At 43.1% G+C, this 18880-nt stretch overlaps 1 protein-coding gene across 7 annotated transcripts in view; it reads left to right on the top strand.

Moving 5' to 3' along the window:
* PSD3 (pleckstrin and Sec7 domain containing 3) overlaps positions 1–18880 on the top strand; it is a 669219-nt gene that overhangs the window by 66173 nt on the left and 584166 nt on the right. For 2 of the 7 annotated variants that reach the window (XM_079909130.1, XM_079909129.1), the window contains exon 1: positions 3806–4108. The exons of the other annotated variants lie outside the window; for them this stretch is intronic. In XM_079909130.1, the coding sequence (XP_079765256.1) occupies positions 4081–4108 (28 nt within the window). In that variant the 5' untranslated portion in view covers positions 3806–4080. Of the gene's footprint in view, positions 1–3805; positions 4109–18880 lie in introns of those variants that run through there. 7 annotated transcript variants of the gene reach the window in all.

Below are 18880 nucleotides of genomic sequence, written 5' to 3'. Positions count from 1 at the left end.
ATATACCAGTTATTTGTATACAACTGATAAATGATTAATGTGTTAAGAGGTCTTCTAATTGAAAATATTGTAGAGGTTAGAGTTTGTGTATTTCAAATAAAAACTTTAAAAATGCATGTTTTAAGACTCTTGGATTGTTTGAGAATTCAGGTAAAAACGAGGAGTGAACCATAGAACGCAATAAGAAATTTTCTTTTTCTCTTTTGACATGAAATAACTGACATCTATGAAATGATAAAATTCACAATATTAATAAAGATGAATTTAAGAGCACTTAATGTTAATCATTGCCTAAATAACTTGAAATGTCCCCATATCCTACGGCTCACATATGAAAGAAACTTGAGACGTCTTCCTAAATTCGACAACACAGTAAAATTGTACATGTTATTTTCAATAATGAATGTGAGACAGGAACTTTTCTAAAGTGTCAATTAAAAAAACCAAACAACTTTTGATCAACTATGCTGGAGAAAAGACTTTTTATTCTACCCATCAGAAATGATGTTACAGAATTATTCTACCACTTCACACTCATTAGAACGGCTATAAAATCAAAATACAGACAATAACCAGTGTTGGTTAGGATGTGGAGAAATTGGAACCCTCATACATTGCTGATGGGAATACGAGATGGTGCAGCCACTGCGAGGCACAGTTTGGCAATAAAATTAAACAGAGTTACATATGACCCACGAATTCTACCCAAGAGAAATGAGAATATAACATCCACACAAAAACTTGCACAGGAGTGTTTATAGCAGGAGTATTCATAAAAGCCAAAAAGTAGAAACAACACAAATGTTCATCAGCTGATGAATGGGTAGTAGAATATTACTTGGCAACAAAAGGAATGAAGTTCTGATATACGCTGGTCCCGGATGAGCACTGAAAACATTAGGCTAAGTGAAAGAAATCAGTCACAAAAAGACCACATAGTGTATGATTTAATTTATATGAAAAGTCCAGAATAGGCAAGTCCATAGAGACAGAAAGTAGATTAGTGGTTGTTTGGGGCTGAGGGGGTTAGAAAGAAAAGAGCAGTGACTGCTAAGAATATAGTGTTTCTTTTTGGCATGATAATATTTTTATAAAATGCACAACTCTGTGAATATACTAAAACCCATTGAATTGTACAGTTTAGATGGGTGAGTTGTGCGGTGTATGAGTTATATCTCAATAAAGCTGTTAAAAAAAGTCATTCCAAAGAGATGATCAAAAGTATGCAGCCAAAACACATGGGGGAAAAGTACTGTAAAGATATTTTAGGAAGTTAATTAATAAAAATATGTGATTTTTCTGGATTTGGTGGTGTGCGCGTAACTTGTCAACTTTTAGAAATTTGTATTAAAGTTTTTTTCCATTCTAAATAAATATTCACTCTTGTACAAAAAAAAAAAACGAAAAAAAAATCCACAATCTGGTTCTGCAAACTGGCCTTCAGAAATAGTGGGGATTGGGCTTCCCTGGTGGCGCAGTGGTTGAGAGTCTGCCTGTCGATGCAGGGGACACGGGTTTGTGCCCTGGTCCGGGAAGATCCCACATGCCGTGGAGCGGCTGGGCCCTTGAGCCATGGCCGCTGAGCCTACGCGTCCAGAGCCTGTGCTCCGCAAGGGGAGAGGCCACAGCAGTGAGAGGCCCACGTACCACCAAAAACAAACAACAACAACAAAAGAGAAATAGCGGGGATTAATTGTGTGCATGAATCATGCATGAGAGAATTTCCATTTCCTTTTCATTTCTTCTTTTGACTGCTGGTACCTAATGTCTTGCCTAAGTTATCTTTCTCTCTTTCCACAACACAATACGGGGCTCATGGGCAGAGTTCAGGGAGGGATATGGCATTGGATAAATACAGACCAGCCCATACCTCTTTCGGAGTGGTTGCTCCTCCCTGGCCAGTGTGCCTCCTTCCTACTTTTACAAGGTGGATGTCTGTGTATTCTGACACCAAACTTGAGCACAACTGTGATCTTTTGAGCTGGGTGCCTGGGATCTCTGTGGGCTAGAGTAGCAGAAATGCGAATTCATACTCTATTTCCAATATTTCAAGAAACCTAACAAAATATTTATCCACAAAATACATGCTGGCAAAATGCGATGTCAACCTTTGTTTGATTTGCTTTGGGCTTTATCAAATCAAAAGTGGCAACACTGGCTAATTTATGCCGATCAGAGTCTCCAACAATTATGCCTTTGATTATTTAAGGTGGGAAGAATGATCATTTAATAGGTGTGACCAGCTTTGTAAGTAAAATCTTAAAACATGTTGAATTCAGGGAGAAAAAAATAAAAACTTTGCTTTGTGATGAAAATGTTTCTGTTGCCTAACTTTTGAAATGCCTCTTTATTGAACATTTACTATGGGCCAGGAACCTTACATAACTTGTCATGCTAATAATAGTTCTTCAAGCTATTATTATCCTCTTTCAGTAATTGAGGAAACAGAGCCTCAGATTATAGATGTCCATTACCACGTCCCTTAACTAGTAAGCTCATGCAAATCTCCGTCTACTCTGCCTCTTCTATGAAGAGTTATGTCTGGGCATCGTTGGTATGGGTTTAGATTCAGCTCAAAATCCTGACCTTCTTCCATGTATGAGCTGTTGGTTGATTTTCCAGGTAAAGGCCACCAGGCCAGCGGTCAAGCCCTAGGTAGCAACAGCATTTCCTACTTGGTTTTACTCCTGATTCTTTGCCAACAAAGTCATCAGACCTCCGGGTTCAAGGACGGTAGGAGTTTATTGAGAATAGGCACACAGGGACTGTCTTCTTTGCGTCATTCTGTGAAGAGGGGAGGATCCATAAAAGAGAAAAATGCCCAAGTAACTGGGGTGCTTTAGAACCTACACATCTGACCAAACTTCTGCTCTGGCCAGGTAGCATGGACTACGACCATTTTCAGAAGCTGGACTGGATCTGCATAAATGCATCCACCCCCTCATTCTGGTTCCGCTGGTGGGCGCCGCTGGCTGACCGGCAGCTGTGAATGGGGCAAGGCAAAGCAGGAGCCTCAGGGGCCTCCTGCACCCTGACCTGGTGGGCTGCCTCCTCGGGCCACCAAGGAGCCTGACCCTCCATCCTCGACTCAACGCTTGGCCATTGTTATCCATTTCCCTTTATTTGGGCATCTTCCACCGGTCACAGAAGCCAGACTTTAAGGCTGCAATATCCTCATACCATAGCACCGTGCAGCCGGCCATGCGGGTCTCTGCTCCAGGTGCTGAGCGCGCTCTCCGCGGGTAACGGACCTCTGGGGGCGGGGGGTCTTAGGTCTCCCCCTCCCTCGGCCAGAGGAGGGCGCCTTCCCGGCCCCGGTCTCTGCCGCAAAAGCTCGAGGCGAACAGGAAAAAAGGGCATCGGTGTGCGGCACTTCGGTTGGAAAATGCAGTTTTACGCCGGGATCCCCTGGCACGCGCATTCGGAGCCGGGACCGCGGTGGCCGCGAGCATGGGATCTGCCTCGAGGGACTGGACTTGGAAAGGCTCGGCGGGTCGCTGGCGAGCAAACCCCTACACGGACGCCAGAGGCCCCCCGCCCGGATGCCGCGACCCAATGGGACGCGTGGGCGTGTCGGGCGCTAGTCCCGGGAGCACGCGAGACGCCGCTCCCCTCGCGGCGCTTCCTGACAGGAAACTCCGTCGGAAGCGCGGCTCACTTTCCTCAGGGAGACGAACGAAGCAACAGGCAGGCTTCCGCCGGAGACAGGCGACTGCGAGTTCGGCGCGGGGACCGCCCCTCCCCCTTTCTTCCCCCTCCCCCTCGTCTCTCCCCTCCCTTCCTCTGGGGCACCGCCCACCTCCCCGCTCCTGCCCGCCCCCTACCTCCCCGGCTGCCCCGCCCCCTTCCCGCTCCCCCGCGGGGCCCGCCCCCATCTCCCGCGCCCCTCCCACCCTCGGCCCCACCGCCCTCCCCCTCTCTTTCTCCTCCCTCCACTAGCCCCTCTGGCCCCGCGCCCGCCCCCGCCGTCCCTGGGCCGCGGCCCGGCCGCAGCCTCCGCCAGGGAGCGCGCCCGCCGCCCGCCGGTGTCCCGGGAGCCCGACAAAGAGCGCGCCTGAGGCTCCAGCAGCTCGGCGGGCGATGGGAGATGGAAGGAAGCGACGCCGCGGTGAGGCTCGACCCGGAGGGCGGGCGGGCGGGGGCGGGAGCGCGGGCGGCCGTCGGGGCGGCGGTGCTTTGTGGCTGCTCGGTCCCGGGGTCCCGGACCGCTGGACGTCGGGTTCGGGAACTGCTTCCTTTCTGCCCTCTCTTTGTGCGGGTGAGGAGGCGGAAGGCTCGCTCTGTGGGGTGGCGGTTCGGGGGGTTCACCCCGACCCCCGAGGCCGGGACGGCGGGGGAGGCGGGAGGGGGCCCGGCGGCCCAGTGCGCGGCGCTCTGGTTTCTGTCAGGAGAACAGGGAAGCCCAGCGCAGCGAGCGGGCGCGCGGCCGGCGGTGGGGATTCCGCACCTTGAAAGACGTTGCAGCCCTTCGGTGGTACTTGCGTTTAACTTTGTCCGCCGGTTTCTGCAGCGAGTTCTGGCAGGCGATGTTGTGAGATGTTAAAAAAAAAGCAGGCACCACTTGGAGGACGTGGGTTTAAAATGCTGTCGGTTGCTTGGATGACAAATGTGTAGTGTTACCGCTCCCCTCGGAGGACGCGACGCATGCGACGACGTCATTGTCCACAGACACTGGGGTCCCGGGTTTCCACCCCGGAATAGCTCTTAAGTGGGTCCAGGTGCTGGTGTAGGGAAGACGAGGTCTGGAAAATTCCGCTCACTGGGATTCTGGGAGCAAATGCTTGCAATTCATGAGCCATAGTTGAGTATCTGCAGAGGATTTTGCGGAGTCCCGTAGCCAGGTGAGTGCGACAGGCTTGCTGCTGTCAAGGAGCTTGTCTTCTAGGAGGGGCGGCTTGGGCAGAGCTGTGAAGGAGGAACCCAGAGGAGGGCGGGGTTCTGGCGAGCGAGGGCCTGGACGGCCTCTGCGGGCATGTTGGGGTGGACCTTGAAGGGGAGGGTTGGGGCGGCCGTCGCGTCGTGGGGAAAGGATGCTCCCCGCTGGAGGAAAGCGAATGCACTTTCTAGTTTCTTCCAAGACAGGCTTTACCGTCCTTCCTTAGAGTGTTTGCAGATCAAGGGATATTCTTTTAAAAAGTCGTTAAATTCCTCTTCACCGCTTAAAAATAAGTGCGGCATGCTAAACAAAACCAGCAAAACAAAGAAAAATAAAAGAACACCTTCCCAAACAATTGTTTAGTGGCTCGATGCATGTTCTTCTACAACTCTCTATATCCTCTCACAAGTCCTATGGCAGCTCTGTGGGTTTGTCTTGTCTGATATTTCATTAATACACACTTTTTGTGCTAACAGGAGCAGAGTGGGTACCATGGAAAGTGCTTAGACACCTGGCTTGTAGGTTATATCACTGACTGGGTGAGTCTTTGCCACTGTCTTTGTCGCATCCTTTAGCCCCTGGAGCTGAAATTTCCTCCTCTGTAAGATAAGGGGATTGGGTGGATAGGTGCTCCCTCGGAGTCTTCCAGCCCCAGCATTTTATGGTTTCATGCCTAGACGTGTACATGCATTCCTTATTCAGTGATGTACTCTCAGCTTCACCTTCTGAATCGCTCTCAGTTTATATGTTCTGTGAACGGATCAGCACATCCTGGCCATTGAGTGGGGGAGAGTGATGGAAGCTGCAAAGCTAAAATAACCTTATTTTAAGGTGAAATTCCACAGTTGAATTTTATTTTTTAAAATGCAAGTGTAAGAAGCTTGATTTGCCAATCTGAATGAGTGTTGGCTTTAAAAAAGGTTTTGTTGACACTGTTCATTTCATTTGTGACCAAAGAATAATACGTGCTTTACTGTGTACGTGTGTTAAGAGCTTCAATTTTGCTCTTAATTAACTACTAGCACTTAAAAAAGTGAGATATCTCAGAAATCCTTTTAGGCTAGTAAATCTTGGGAATTTGGAAATAATAATATAAGATGGCAAATAGTTCCCTGAAAAAGGGAAATTCAGTGATACTTTCCATCCATGGTTCTGTTCACTTTCTAAAACCTTGGTATTTGTTTGCTGACCCTGGTGGAAAATATGAGTGGGATTTAGCCTGGCATTTTTCTAAAAAAACATGTCTAAGGCATTACTCCTTTTAGAGGTGATTTTTCTTCTTTAGAAGTTCTGGAGTCATCTGTCATCATTCATAAACTAAGACACCAGTGTGGTAATGGATTAGGCCCAGTCTTGATTAAGAAGTGCTGGGGCAAAAAACGTGTGAATGTTAAAATGTGTATGTACTTTGGCTTCCGGACTGGTTTGTTTGAGGTTTACCTGACGTAATGTTGTCACTTGCCAATTGTGAAAAGAGCATTTCTTTGCGTTTGGGTTGGATTAAGAAATAAGTAATGGATGATGATCCTTCTCAATTTTTAGAAACGAATTCAGACACGATTGAGGTTTAGGCAGCCTGTGAGAAATAATCTGGTGATCAGTAGGTGACCAAAGCCCCCTTACCTGAGCATGTGACTCAGGCTTACAGATACCTTGGGGTCCAGGCTCACCTCCAGTCACTGCTGCTTTGATAGTTCTCAACATTTAGGACTCTCCCCATGCAGTGGTGGCCAGGCGCAGAGGTCCTTGGCTTCCCTTTGCTAAGAGTGGAGACATTTCCACCTAGGGTACTGCCTCTCAGCTCTTCCTAAGTTCTTTCACAGTTAAATCAGCTGAACCTTAGTTTAGGGTAGTGCACCATCCAGGTGAAATCCCCCAGAGCATTTGTTCATAGTGTCCATGTCTGGACAGCTTTCGTTTGTGGTATTGTTTGCAGTTTCAGAGATTTGCTGGAAAGAATTTTAGCAGTGGCATTATTTTTTGAGAGCGTGTCCCTTTGTACCTTTCCTGTGTTTCTTTTTTCTTTTTCTAAATTGGAGTATAGTTGCTTTACACCTTTACACTGCTGTGCCCAGAAGGTCAACAAACTGGGGCCCTGTTGGTGCTGAGCAGGCAGGATTTTGTTGACACTCCAGGGCACAGAGGTGGTGAGGCGTTTTCTCTTTCGGGCACACCTGTGGTGTGAGGGAGTCACCAGCTTCTCTCCCCATCCTCCGTGTAAGCGCCAGGCCCTGGCCACAGCTGACCACTCATTTCTCCAGGCCTGTTTAACTGTGAACAACCATCTAGTTTGAAATTCCCTTTTCGCTGGTCACAGGCCAGTGAGATGAATCAGAATAACTTGTACATGTCGATGGACATTTTTGGAAGTTTATCCTTGGGGTTAGGGTAAGAGGGAAAATGAACATTTTGGCCTGAGCCTCTTTTTTTACCTAGTAGCTTCGTGTGGGTTGTCTGAGAAGCAGCATTTTCCTTTAAGTTTCAAATTATGGCCTAACTTTTGGAAAGTGCTTATTTCATGTGATATTTTCAAGCGTGATGCATTGTTACAGTCACAGCTAATATTTATTGAGATCTTATTGTGTGTTTTCACACAGGTTACCTGTAGTCCCCATGACAGCCCCATGCGGTCAGTACTGCCATTATCTCCAGTCTGAAGTCTGGAGAGGTTAAGTAACACAGCTAATAAGGGGCAGAGCTGAGATTTAAACTTGGCAGTCCAGTGGTCTTAACAACCATTCTGCTTCTATGTACTCAAAGTTAGCATTGTGTTGGGGCTTCCCTGGTGGTGCAGTGGTTGAGAGTCCGCCTGCCGATGCAGGGGACACGGGTTCGATCCCTGGCCCGGGAAGATCCCACGTGCTGCGGAGCAACTAAGCCCGTGCGCCACACTACTGAGCCTGCGCTCTAGAGCCCGTGAGCCACAACTACTGAGCCTGCGTGCCACAACTGCTGAAGCCTGCGCGCCTAGAGCTCGTGCTCCACAACAAGAGAAGCCACCACAATGAGAAGCCAGCGCACTGCAACGAAGAGTAGCCCCCGCTCGCCACAACTAGAGAAAGCCCGTACACAGCAACGAAGACCCAGTGCAGCCAAAAAACAAACAAACAAATAAATTTATTAAAAAAAAACATTTAGAGGCACTAAGGTCATATTTCAGAGTGTCAAACCTCACAGCCTGTAAATACTGAAACTACTGTATTTAAGAACCCTTTCATGGAATACTTTCATAGAATCAGTGAGTTACCTCCAAATCAGTATTGTTCAATAGAACTTTCTGCTGTGATGGAAATAGTTTATATCTGTGCTGTCTAATATGGCAGTCAGTAGCTGCATGTAGCCACTGAGAGCATTTGAAATATGGCTAGTGAGATTTAGGAACTGAATTTTAAATTTTATTTAATTTCAGTGAACTTAATTAGCCTCATATGGCTAATGGCTAATATATCGGGACAGCACAGCTCTAGACCAGAAATGCTCTACTAGATGCTAATGGTTGTCCTGGGCAGTCAGTTCCCACTTGACCGTCTGGTTGCTTATGGTATGTTTACTGACTGGGCTTTGCTAAGTTTTTAGTTTTGTATGTGTTTACCCCATCATTTCTGATAAGTACAAAAGCAGTGAGAGTATATGGGGGCATGGGATTTTAATGGAAATGAAAGTGGAGATAGAATCATTGAAAGTGATGAGAAGAAGAAAAATGTATTCAAGAGTAAGAACTATACTAAAGAAAAAAATTGTGTAACAGGTAGCGTGCAGTTGACAGTACTCAGCAAGATGGAGGAAAAGCTTTTGATAAAATAGAAAAACGAGTGTCTGGCTGAGATCCACTATTATATTAATTCATGAGCTGGCTGTGAGTTGTTTGAGAACTTACAGAGATGGTGAGAGCACTGCCGTTGACTTTTTTTTTGTTACAAGCTGTGGATAGTTCAGTAGCTCCCAGCTCCCTTTGAATCTGCATAGCATCACAGTCCAGGTGGGTAGTGCTGGATATTCAAGTGGCTAAGGTCTTTCCTGGGACCCCTCAAAGCTGTCTTGGAGGCCCAATAGATTTTCAAAGTAGATGAAGCTGAGTAGGAAAGATTTCTGTATTGCATGAATTTTGGCAAGGAGCATGCCTAGCTTTAAAAGTACATGTTAGTAGAGGTGCTTCAGACCACAGAATGGAGAAAAAAATCTTACTCTTTATCCCCAAATACTTTTCAGTCTGGGAGGTAGACAGCCACATTTACAGATGCCAGGGTTTCTCCAGGGTCAGGCGTGTAGGAATAGCCTTGAGTATAATAGCATGTGTGAAATCATGAGAGAATTCTCATGGTTAGGCTTCTGTTGGAATACCTGACTATTTTGAGTTTTCTAACTTGTGGTGAAAACACAATGATATCAAGGCATAACACGGCAAAAATGTGGGGATAGGAAGAGGAGAAAGAATAACATGTATTCTGTATTTACGGTGTGGCAGGCACCATGTGAAGCAGTGTGTGTATATGTGTGTGTGTGTGTGTGTGTACGTGAATTTACATATTCTTTTTTTTAAAAATAAATTTATTTAATTTACTTATTTATTTTTGGCTGTGTTGGGCCTTCGTTGCTGTGCCGTGGGCTTTCTCTAGTTGCGGCGAGCGGGGGCTACTCTTCATTGTGGTGTGCGGGCTTTTCACTGCGGTGGCTTCTCTTGTTGCACAGCAAGGGCTCTAGGCATGTGGGCTTCAGTAGTTGTGGCGTGCAGGCTCAGTAGTTGTGGCCTGAGGGCTCTAGAGCGCAGTCTCAGTAGTTGTAGCGCACGGGCTTAGTTGCTCTGCGGCATGTGGGATCTTCCCGGACCAGGGCTCGAACCTGTGTCCCCTGCATTGGCAGGCGGATTCTTAACCACTGCGCCACTAGGCAAGCCCAGTTTACATATTCTTATATGTTCTTTACAATGTTGTAAGCTGGGTAGTATCCCCATTTTCAGAGGATGAAATTGAGGCTCATGGAGGTTAAATGGGATTCCTTTTTAAAACAAGTTTATTGAGATAAAATTCACATACCACACAGCTCATCCATTTAAAGTGCATATTCATTGATTTTTACTACATTCACAGAGTTGTGCATTCATACTCGTAATCAACTTTAGAGTATATTCATCACCCCAAAACAAACTTTGGATCCATTAGCTGTTTCTCCGTAATCCTACTATTGCCCCCATTCCCTGACCGAGGAATCACTATTCTATTTTCTGTCTCTATGGGTTTGCCTATTCTGCACATATCATATAAATGGAATCATACAGTATGTGGCCATTTGTGACTCGTTTCTTTCATTTAGCAAAATGTTTTCAGTGCTCAGCCATGCTGTAGCATGTGTCAGTACTTCATTCCTTTTTATTGCTGAGTAATATTCAATTGAATAGCCAGGACATATTTTATTCATTCATCAGATAGTGGTTCCCTCCCCCCCTTTTGGCATTTAGGAATAATGTTGCTGTGAACATTCATGTACAAGTTTTTGTGGGGACATATGCTTCCATTTCTCTTGGGTATGTACCTAGGAGTGGAATTGCTGGGTCATATTGTAACTCTGTGTTTGACACTTGGATGAACTGCCAAACTGATTTTCACAGGGGCTGCACTACTTTACATTTCTATCAGCAGACTATGCGAGTTCCCATTTCTTCATATCCTCATCAACACTTGTTATTTTCTGTCTTTCTGATTTTAGCCATCTTAGTGGGTATTAAGTGGTATTTCACTGTGGTTTTGCGTTTCCCTAATAATGTTGACCATCTTTTCACATGCTTTTTGGCCATTTGTTTATCTTCCTTTGAGAAATGTCTATTCAGATCATTTGCCCTATGAAAAATTGGGTTGTCTTCTTCTTATTGAATTGTAAAAAAGTTCTTTATATTCTGGATGCAAGTCTCTTGTCAGGTATATGCTTTGCAAAAATCTTCTCCCATTCTGTGGGTTGTCTTTTCACTTCCTTGTTTCTGTCCTTTGAAGTAAGTGAGGTTCTTTTTCTTAAGCAAAGCTTGAGTGGGCATAGCACACTTATAGGTCCTCACATATTTGCTGAAGTCAGTCACCACAATAATTTGTAAAATAGTTTGTATAATGAATATCATTGTTTTGGGGTTTCTGGTTGGAAAAAAGGATGGATTTAACTTTTGCCTAAGTTACTTAAGAGGAAAGCAAAGCTCTGAGGATTTGAGACCTTTGTGTGTATTGAAAAGAAATTTTCGAAGTTGTTTCTTTGGAGTCTTTTATGTACAGAAAATGCTGCTTTCCTCTTGGATTAGAGAACTGCTTGAAAGGAAAAGGACACCCTGCCTAAAAGACCCCTCTTGTAGGTCCTGTAATTTTATGATCTGAATAGAGGTTCCCAAACTAATTTGTCACAAGAATCACCTGGTTTTAGATTTCTAGGGCTGCCTGAAGGTCTGGTTCAGTAGTTCTGAGGCGGCACTTTTCATAATGACCCCACATGATTAAGATCAGGAACATTTGAGAAACTCTGATCTAAACTGGTGATAATCATGACCTTTTAGTGGTTGCCCCTAGAACTTAAGGGGCAAGTTAAGTTCTTGGTCTTAGTGGGTGTGGTCTCCGGGTGGCAAACATCCCTCCCTGAGGGTGATTACAGAGAGCTGATCCAGCCAGTCTGGCTACTTTGCTTAGGGAGCTACGGATCTTGATCCAAGGCAACCCACATTCTCTTTCCCTCCCCTCACATAGTAGAGGTGGTTCCACTATAAAAATTTAAACCAGGTTCACAAACATTTCAAGTCATAAGGTTGCCACTACCCTCTTGAAAGTATTCCTCCCTCCCCTTTCTTCCCCTTTAAGATGTGTCCCTGTTTTCTTACCATTGCTGAATCCCTGGCGGCCTTCCATAGCCGCACAGATCTCTATGAGACCCAGTGGTGAGAAGAGGTCATGGAAAGGAAAACAGTTCGAATTTTACATAATCCTTACTTACACTTTGCTTGTTTTGGGTGGGTGGTCAGGGTCTCCTAAAGGATTTGATAAATGTGATGTTGGGCCAGCTTCATTTAACAGGGGATGGGGACACTCCTGTGCCTGGGTCACCAAGTGAGAGGCAGTGCAGTATATGGTTAGAATGTGGCCTTAATAATGCTTGAGAGGGGCTTAGTGCCTGCAGTAAAACAGTAAGTGGACAGTAAATGTGACCTGGATGGTAGGTTATACTTATCTGGGTAGGAGGTGGAATTATTTCCATTCTTAAAATCACACAGCTGTTAACTAGTAAAACTGGTTTTTCTTGTTCCCTATATTGTGATTGCTTGTAGATACGCAGTGTGGCAGCCAAGAGGAAAATTCTGGCACTTTGAATGGTGCTTTGGCACATAGTAGTCACTCAATGAGTTAAACACCACAGGCTATTGAATCGCTAAGCCCAGGAACCCTTCCAAGCATGTGTGGACAGAATAGGTGCTCTGATACTGACCCTGGTCTTGTGGTGGAGTAGAATTTCCAGAGTCAGCAGGGTTTCTGGCCTGATCATTTTTTGCCGTTGCTTTGGTGTGTGGTCTTCTTGTACCTCCTGCTTTGGGGAAGTGGAATTTTCCCCACTTTGCAGATGTTCATGGGCTGCATTTAGTGCTCCAGGTGTGTGACTTTCATTACAGCCTTCTTGCAAATGACAACCTAGGGCATAAAGGTAAGAGTAATGTGTTAACTGTGAACTTCCTCACATAGGTCTTTCCCTTCTGGCAGAGGCATTTCATAGAAGTAGATTACAGGTGTAGGCTGTGATTGCATGGTGTGATATAACCGTCTCAGAGACCTGATTCATTCATTCTTTTGATTTTATCACTTTTTAAAATTCTTGATTCATTTCTTCCTACCTTCCTTGTGTGGCTTATATGTCAGTCGATTGTCTCTTGTATTGATAGGTTCTATCTGGGGAAAAAAATCTAATTAAATATAGTGTAATATTCTAAAGCTGGAGCTTTAAGTAAAGATATATTTACTTAAAATACTTTAAATTTTATTTTATTTGTATATAAAGATATTTATATATTTAAAAGAACTTGATAGCTTCAGAGTAATTAAGGTCAATATTTTAGAAGCACTACTAAAATAAATATCTGTGACTATTTAATGAGAAAATGTTTTACTTTATAATATCATTATATACCAAAAAGTTCACAGGGGAGTTAAAAGGATAATGGTAATTTCTTGGTGTACGTAGGGATAATTGCATTATGAATCTTCGTATATGACAAATATTTTATAAATTTTATTTTGCCTCTATTTAGTAAAAACAATTTAAAAATAAACCACTGTTGGTAGAATTCTGTTATGGTCATTTAACGGCTTATTTCTAAAGCATTCCATTTAGCTTTCATGGAAACAACTCTTTCTTGTTATACACATATATAATCGCTCTACATAATATTTAATTAAATTACATAATATTGGCATAAATCAGTTTGGGAGCAAACACAATTGATTCTGGTAACCATCAGCTCGGTGATCAGAGCAGAATTTCAGAGCCTTGATTACTAGCCATGAGCACCAGGTTATAATGGGCTTCAGCTCGGATGTTTCACAGGGTGCCTGATCATCCTGGAGCTGGCTAACTGCCGGCTGGTGAGAACTTCTGCTGTATATGTAACTTTAGAAACCTGATAGACTATGTGGGTATTGATAAGATAGAGAAATTGGGACACTTTCCATTTTGTTGTAGAATCACTTTTAGCTTTTATCTGCCTCATATCACTTCCATTTGTGTACACAGTTACTAAACTCCTAAATAATTTATTTCTGCATCTAAATGTTTTTGAAATTAGTTGGCTTTCTTTTTACCTGGAAGATACTTTTAAGTTCTTTTAAACTATGGTTTATAAAAATATGACCCACCCATTTCTTTCTGTTAACTGAATGCACTGCTAACAACAAAATAACTTTTTTTCTGTCTCATACCGTTCACTGGTTACACCCAGATTTTATACAGCATTAAAACATTAAGTGCTTTGTACTTTGTGTCATAATTTCTCTATCATTTGAAGAAATTAAAGTCCATTATATTGGCCTGGAGACTTTCACCTGCTTCAGGAAGGGTGTACCTATTGAGACCCATCTTTTCATTGTGCTCTGGTGAAGTAAGGTCTAGGGTTTTGAGAAATCCTACTACCCTTGGAGTGTTTTAGAGTATCTCTCAGTTTAGAGAACTATTTCTTTACAGTTATTCAGGTTTTGTATGAGATTAATTTAATTATCAAGTTGGAGCACCTTTGTTTTTTCTACAGTATCTGAATATTTATATGCATACAAAGTGCCATATTAAGATACAACCCTTTTATAAGGCTGCAAGATATACTATCATAGTTCACATGCAGCTCTGTATTACTGTAATCTTTCATTCATTCATGTATTCATTAAACAAATATTTATTGAGTGCCTCCTAAGTATCAGGCATTATTTTAGGTACTGGGGATACTGTGGTCAACAAAATAGACCCCAAAATTCTAACTCTTGCAAGGTGAGACAGACTCTGTGTGTGTGTGTGTGTATGCACGCGCGCTCCTGTATATGTGTGTATAGTACTTTGGAGAAAAATAAAACAAAGGAGGGAGGTTAGGAATTGGGAGGGAGTTGAAATTTTAACTAGGATGGTCAAGGATGGCCCCCCTGTGGTGACTTGTATAATGAAAGGCCTGAAGAAGGTGAAGGGAGTCATGTGGCTGTCTTGGGGGAAGAGGGGCCAGCAAATGCTAGTCTTGAGGCTGAGGCATGCTTTCCGCCTTCTGGGAACTGCAAGACTGGTGTGGCTGGCGTAGTGCAGGCAGGGAGGAGAGCAGACACCAATTCCTGTAAGGCCACTGGTCCCATAGGCTGTTGCAAGGCCTTTGGCTTGTACTCGAGTGAGCAGAGAAGCTGGTGGAGAGTTCCACATAAAGATTTGACATGATCTGGCTTATGTTTTAAGAGGACGCATTGCTGTTGTGTCTCATGAGACTAGACCTAAGTGGAGAAGGGCAGAGATAGGGAAAGCAGTTAGGAAGCTATTGTAGTAATCTAGGTGAGCGATTGTGACCGCTTGGACCAGGGTGGTCTGTTTTGAAGATAGAGTGCAAAAGATTTCATGGTTGACTGGATGTGAGATGTGAGTGAGAGAAGTCAGTGGTGAATTGCAAGGTTTTGACCTCTGCAGCTTGAAGGGGGTAGGGAGAAGCTGATTTGGAGGGAAGGATCAGGAGCTCAGTTTTGGAGATTCCCAGTGGGCAGTGGATATGGTAGTTTGGATTTCAGAGGAGAGGTCTGGGCTACAGATAAACATTTGGGAGCTGTCAAAATGTAGAGACTGGAGAAATCCACAAGGGAGTGAGTGTAGATAGAAAAGAGGTTCAGGGCCAAGAACCTGGGCTACTTCTGCACTGAGGTTGGGGAGATGAGATGGAACCAGTAAAGGAGAATGAGAAAAAGCTGCTGATGAGGTAGGAAAACCAGGAGAGTGCCATGCCTTGGGAGCCAAGTAAGTGAAGACACTGTTTCAAGGAGGATGAGTCAGATACTGAAGAGGGGAAGTACAGTGATGGTCAAGGTCTCGAATTGACTTAGGGATTTAGCAATGGGGAGGTCATTGGTGAGCTTGACAGCAGCAATTGTGGTGGAGTAGTGGGGACCTACAATTGATGGTGAGGACAAGAGACAACAGGAGTAGGAAGTGGGAACATCAAACGTGGACAAATATTTCAAGGATTCTTGTTGTAAAGGGAAGGTGAATAAATACGGCTGAAGGGAAAATGAGGTCAAGAAAGGTTTTAAAATGTGGAAAGTAGCAGCATGTTTGCTGATAGCAAAGACAGTGAAGAGGAAAAATGGAATGATGCTTCATGTAGCAGCATAATTCCCTTTCAGAAGAACTTTGGTTTAGTTTAAAACAGCTAAAATCATTTAGCTTACTATTGTGAACACTAATTTTTGTTAATGTAGCCTATATTTTCAACGTACAAAATTCTTATCTTCCCATCTCTATCGAGGGAGGTCCAAGCTGGAGAGGATATATGTATACATATAGCTGATTCACTTCGTTGTACAGCAGAAACTAACACAACATTGTAAAGCAATTATACTCCAATAAAAAAAAATCAAACTTTTTCTTTTCTCTGAGCCTTTAAATAAATGTTTTTTTTTGTTTGTTTGGATCGTTTCTGTTCATCTTTTTCAACCTAAGGGAGTCCCTAGTTCTGCACCAGTATGCATGGGCCTGAAGTATACTCTGTCCATACACTTCAGTAACTGCTGACTTTTTTTTCAGACTTCATTTTTTTTAAGAGCAGTTTTAGTTTCGCAGCAAAACTGAGAGGAAGGTACAGAGATTTCCCATGTACTTCCAGCCCACACACATGCATAGCCTCCCCATTACCAACATCCCCATCATACGGTACACTTGTTGCAATTGATGAACCCACATTGACACATCGTGATCACCCAAAGTCCACAGTTTACATTGGGGTTCACTCTTGGTGTTGCGCATTCTTGGGTTTGGAAAATGTATAATGATGTGTATCCTTCATAATAGTAGAATATTTTCACTGCCCTAAAAAGCCCTCCCCTCTACCCCAGCCTCTGGCATCCACTGATCTTTTTACCATCACCATGGTTTTGCCTTTTCCAGAATGTCATACAGTTGGAATCATGCAGTGTATTGCCTTTTTCAGATTGGTTTCTTTCACTTAGTAATATACACTTAAGGTTCCTCCATGTCTTTCCATGGTTTGATCGCTCATTTCTTTTTAGTGCTGAATAATGTGCCATTATCTTATGTACCAAAATTTATTTATCCATTCACCCAGGACAGTATGGTTGCTTCCAGGTTTTGACATTTATGAACAAAGCTACTATAAACATCCATGTGTAGGTTTTTGTGTGGGCATAACTGCTTGGGCAAATAACCAAGGAGTATTGTATGGATTGCTGGATTGTATGGTTAGAGAACGTTTAGATTTGTAAGAAACTGCCAAACTGTCTTCCAAAGTGGCTGTAACATTTTGCATTCCCATCTGCAATGAATGGGAGTTTTTGTTGCTCCATAGCCTCATCAGCATTTGGTGTTGTCAGTGTTCAGGATTTTGACCATCCAGATGACTGTGTAGTGGTATCTCACTGTTTTATTGATCTTATCTCTGGCACAGATTTCCCACAGTCCTTTAAGCAGGTATGGAATCCTCTGGGTTTTCCAAGAATATATTTAGTCAACAAAATAGTCATTGCATGCATTATACATATATGGTCCTGTGTTTACAGATAACAGCCACAGGGCAACAGATGGCTGATAAAAAACAGGAAGAATCTAAAGATACAGATGTCTCTGGCTCTTGTGTGGATTAGTAGTGGCTTCTGTGCATGCTGTGCAAATCATCTTGGGACACTGTAGAAATGCAGATTTTGACTCTTTAGGTTTGGGGTGGGGCCTGGGATCCTGCATTTCTAAAAAACTCCCAGGTGATGCCAGTGATGCTGGTGCACCTCATTTTGAGTAGAGAGATACCAGAGGTACTACTTCTGAGCTTAAGTTTTTTCCTTAAGGTTTTGCTTTTGTTCTCTTCCTACTTTCTCTTATTTCCATACTGGGTCCTCTCTAGTGGGAATTCTCAGAACATACAGCATTTCAGTATTTTCTGCTTTCTAACTTTGCATTTTTATTGATCTCTGCAAAAAGCCTACTGGCTTCTGGGTGTTTGTTTAGTAAATAGGTAGTAATGAGGCAAGTGTCATACGTATTATCTGTGGAAGGCCAGACTCTCAGGCTCGTAAATCCCCAGGCCCTTTTTCTCTTGGGCATCTGAACATACACTTCTGTGCTTTGAAGACCCAGAGGCAGGGTCCAGCACTGGGGCCAAATTGCCAGTTCAGGTGTGTGTTCAAGCGTGGTCAGCTGTCTAATGCTCTGGACACTTCTGTGCTAAGTCTAGCTCTCCTGATGGAGGTTAGTTGCTGAGCTGTGTTATAGAAGTAAATTCTGTCAGCTTGTGGAAAGTAGAGGAAATCTCTTAAATTAGCACATGCTGATACAAAGCTTCTCAGACGGCTCTAGAATTGAAGAGTCACTCATCAAAGGTCATTTTTGGGGGGAGTGGGGGAGAGTTTGAAATTAATTATATGTAAACTGAAAATTTATTTAAGTTCTATGTTTCGTTTCTGCTGTGATTTAGATCATATATCTTGTCCTGAATTTAATTTTCATGAGGCATATTCTTTAGGATCATCTATGTCAGTGCTGTCCAATATAAATATGTGTTATATATATAATTTTAAATTTTCTAGTAGTCACCTTAAAAAAGTAAAAAGAAATAGGTGAAATTAATTTAAATAATATATTTAACCCATTGTATCAGAAATGCTGTCATTTCAATATGTAATAGGTATAAAAATTATTAATGAGATAATCTGTTTTCTTCTTCTTCTTACCCTAAGTGTTAGTGATCGGACATGTATTTTTTATTCACAGCACTTCTGCCATATTTCAGGTACCAAATGGCTCCATGTGGTGCTGTATTGGACAGTGCTGATCTATATGCAGAGAAGTTGCAGGTGTAATAAATACAGTTTTGTTTGTACCTTTATTTCATCATTCTCTGTGAATCTCAACATATTATTTGCTATAGTGATAGCATTTATGGCTAGCTAAATATTAAAATTGGGGTGGAATTTTTAATATTAATTTAAAAATCTACCCTAAAATGAATAGATGAATGTATGGAAAATAGAAAATTATAAATATGCAAAAAAATGCTAAGCTGCCAGCTGACTTCAGCAATGGCTAACAGAGGTGAGGGTCTATATAAATTAAAAATGGCTGAGACTTTCAGATAAGTTTTAGCAAAATTATTTAGGATAATTTGCTTCTTCAGATGATTTCTGAGAAGTAGTTACAACAGCAACATCAGTAAGAGTTTTGAAAGGTGAGAAGCACCATTCTGAACACACTTCATGTCCATTTTCATTTGATTCCCACAAATCCCTATAAGGTAGGTAGGTACTGTGATGACTT

This window comes from Stenella coeruleoalba (genome assembly GCF_951394435.1).
Source record: "Stenella coeruleoalba genome assembly, chromosome: 21".
NCBI classification, from domain to species: domain Eukaryota; kingdom Metazoa; phylum Chordata; class Mammalia; order Artiodactyla; family Delphinidae; genus Stenella; species Stenella coeruleoalba.
The sequence above is the reverse complement of the archived record's forward strand: the minus strand, read 5'-3'. Positions and strand labels throughout refer to the sequence as shown.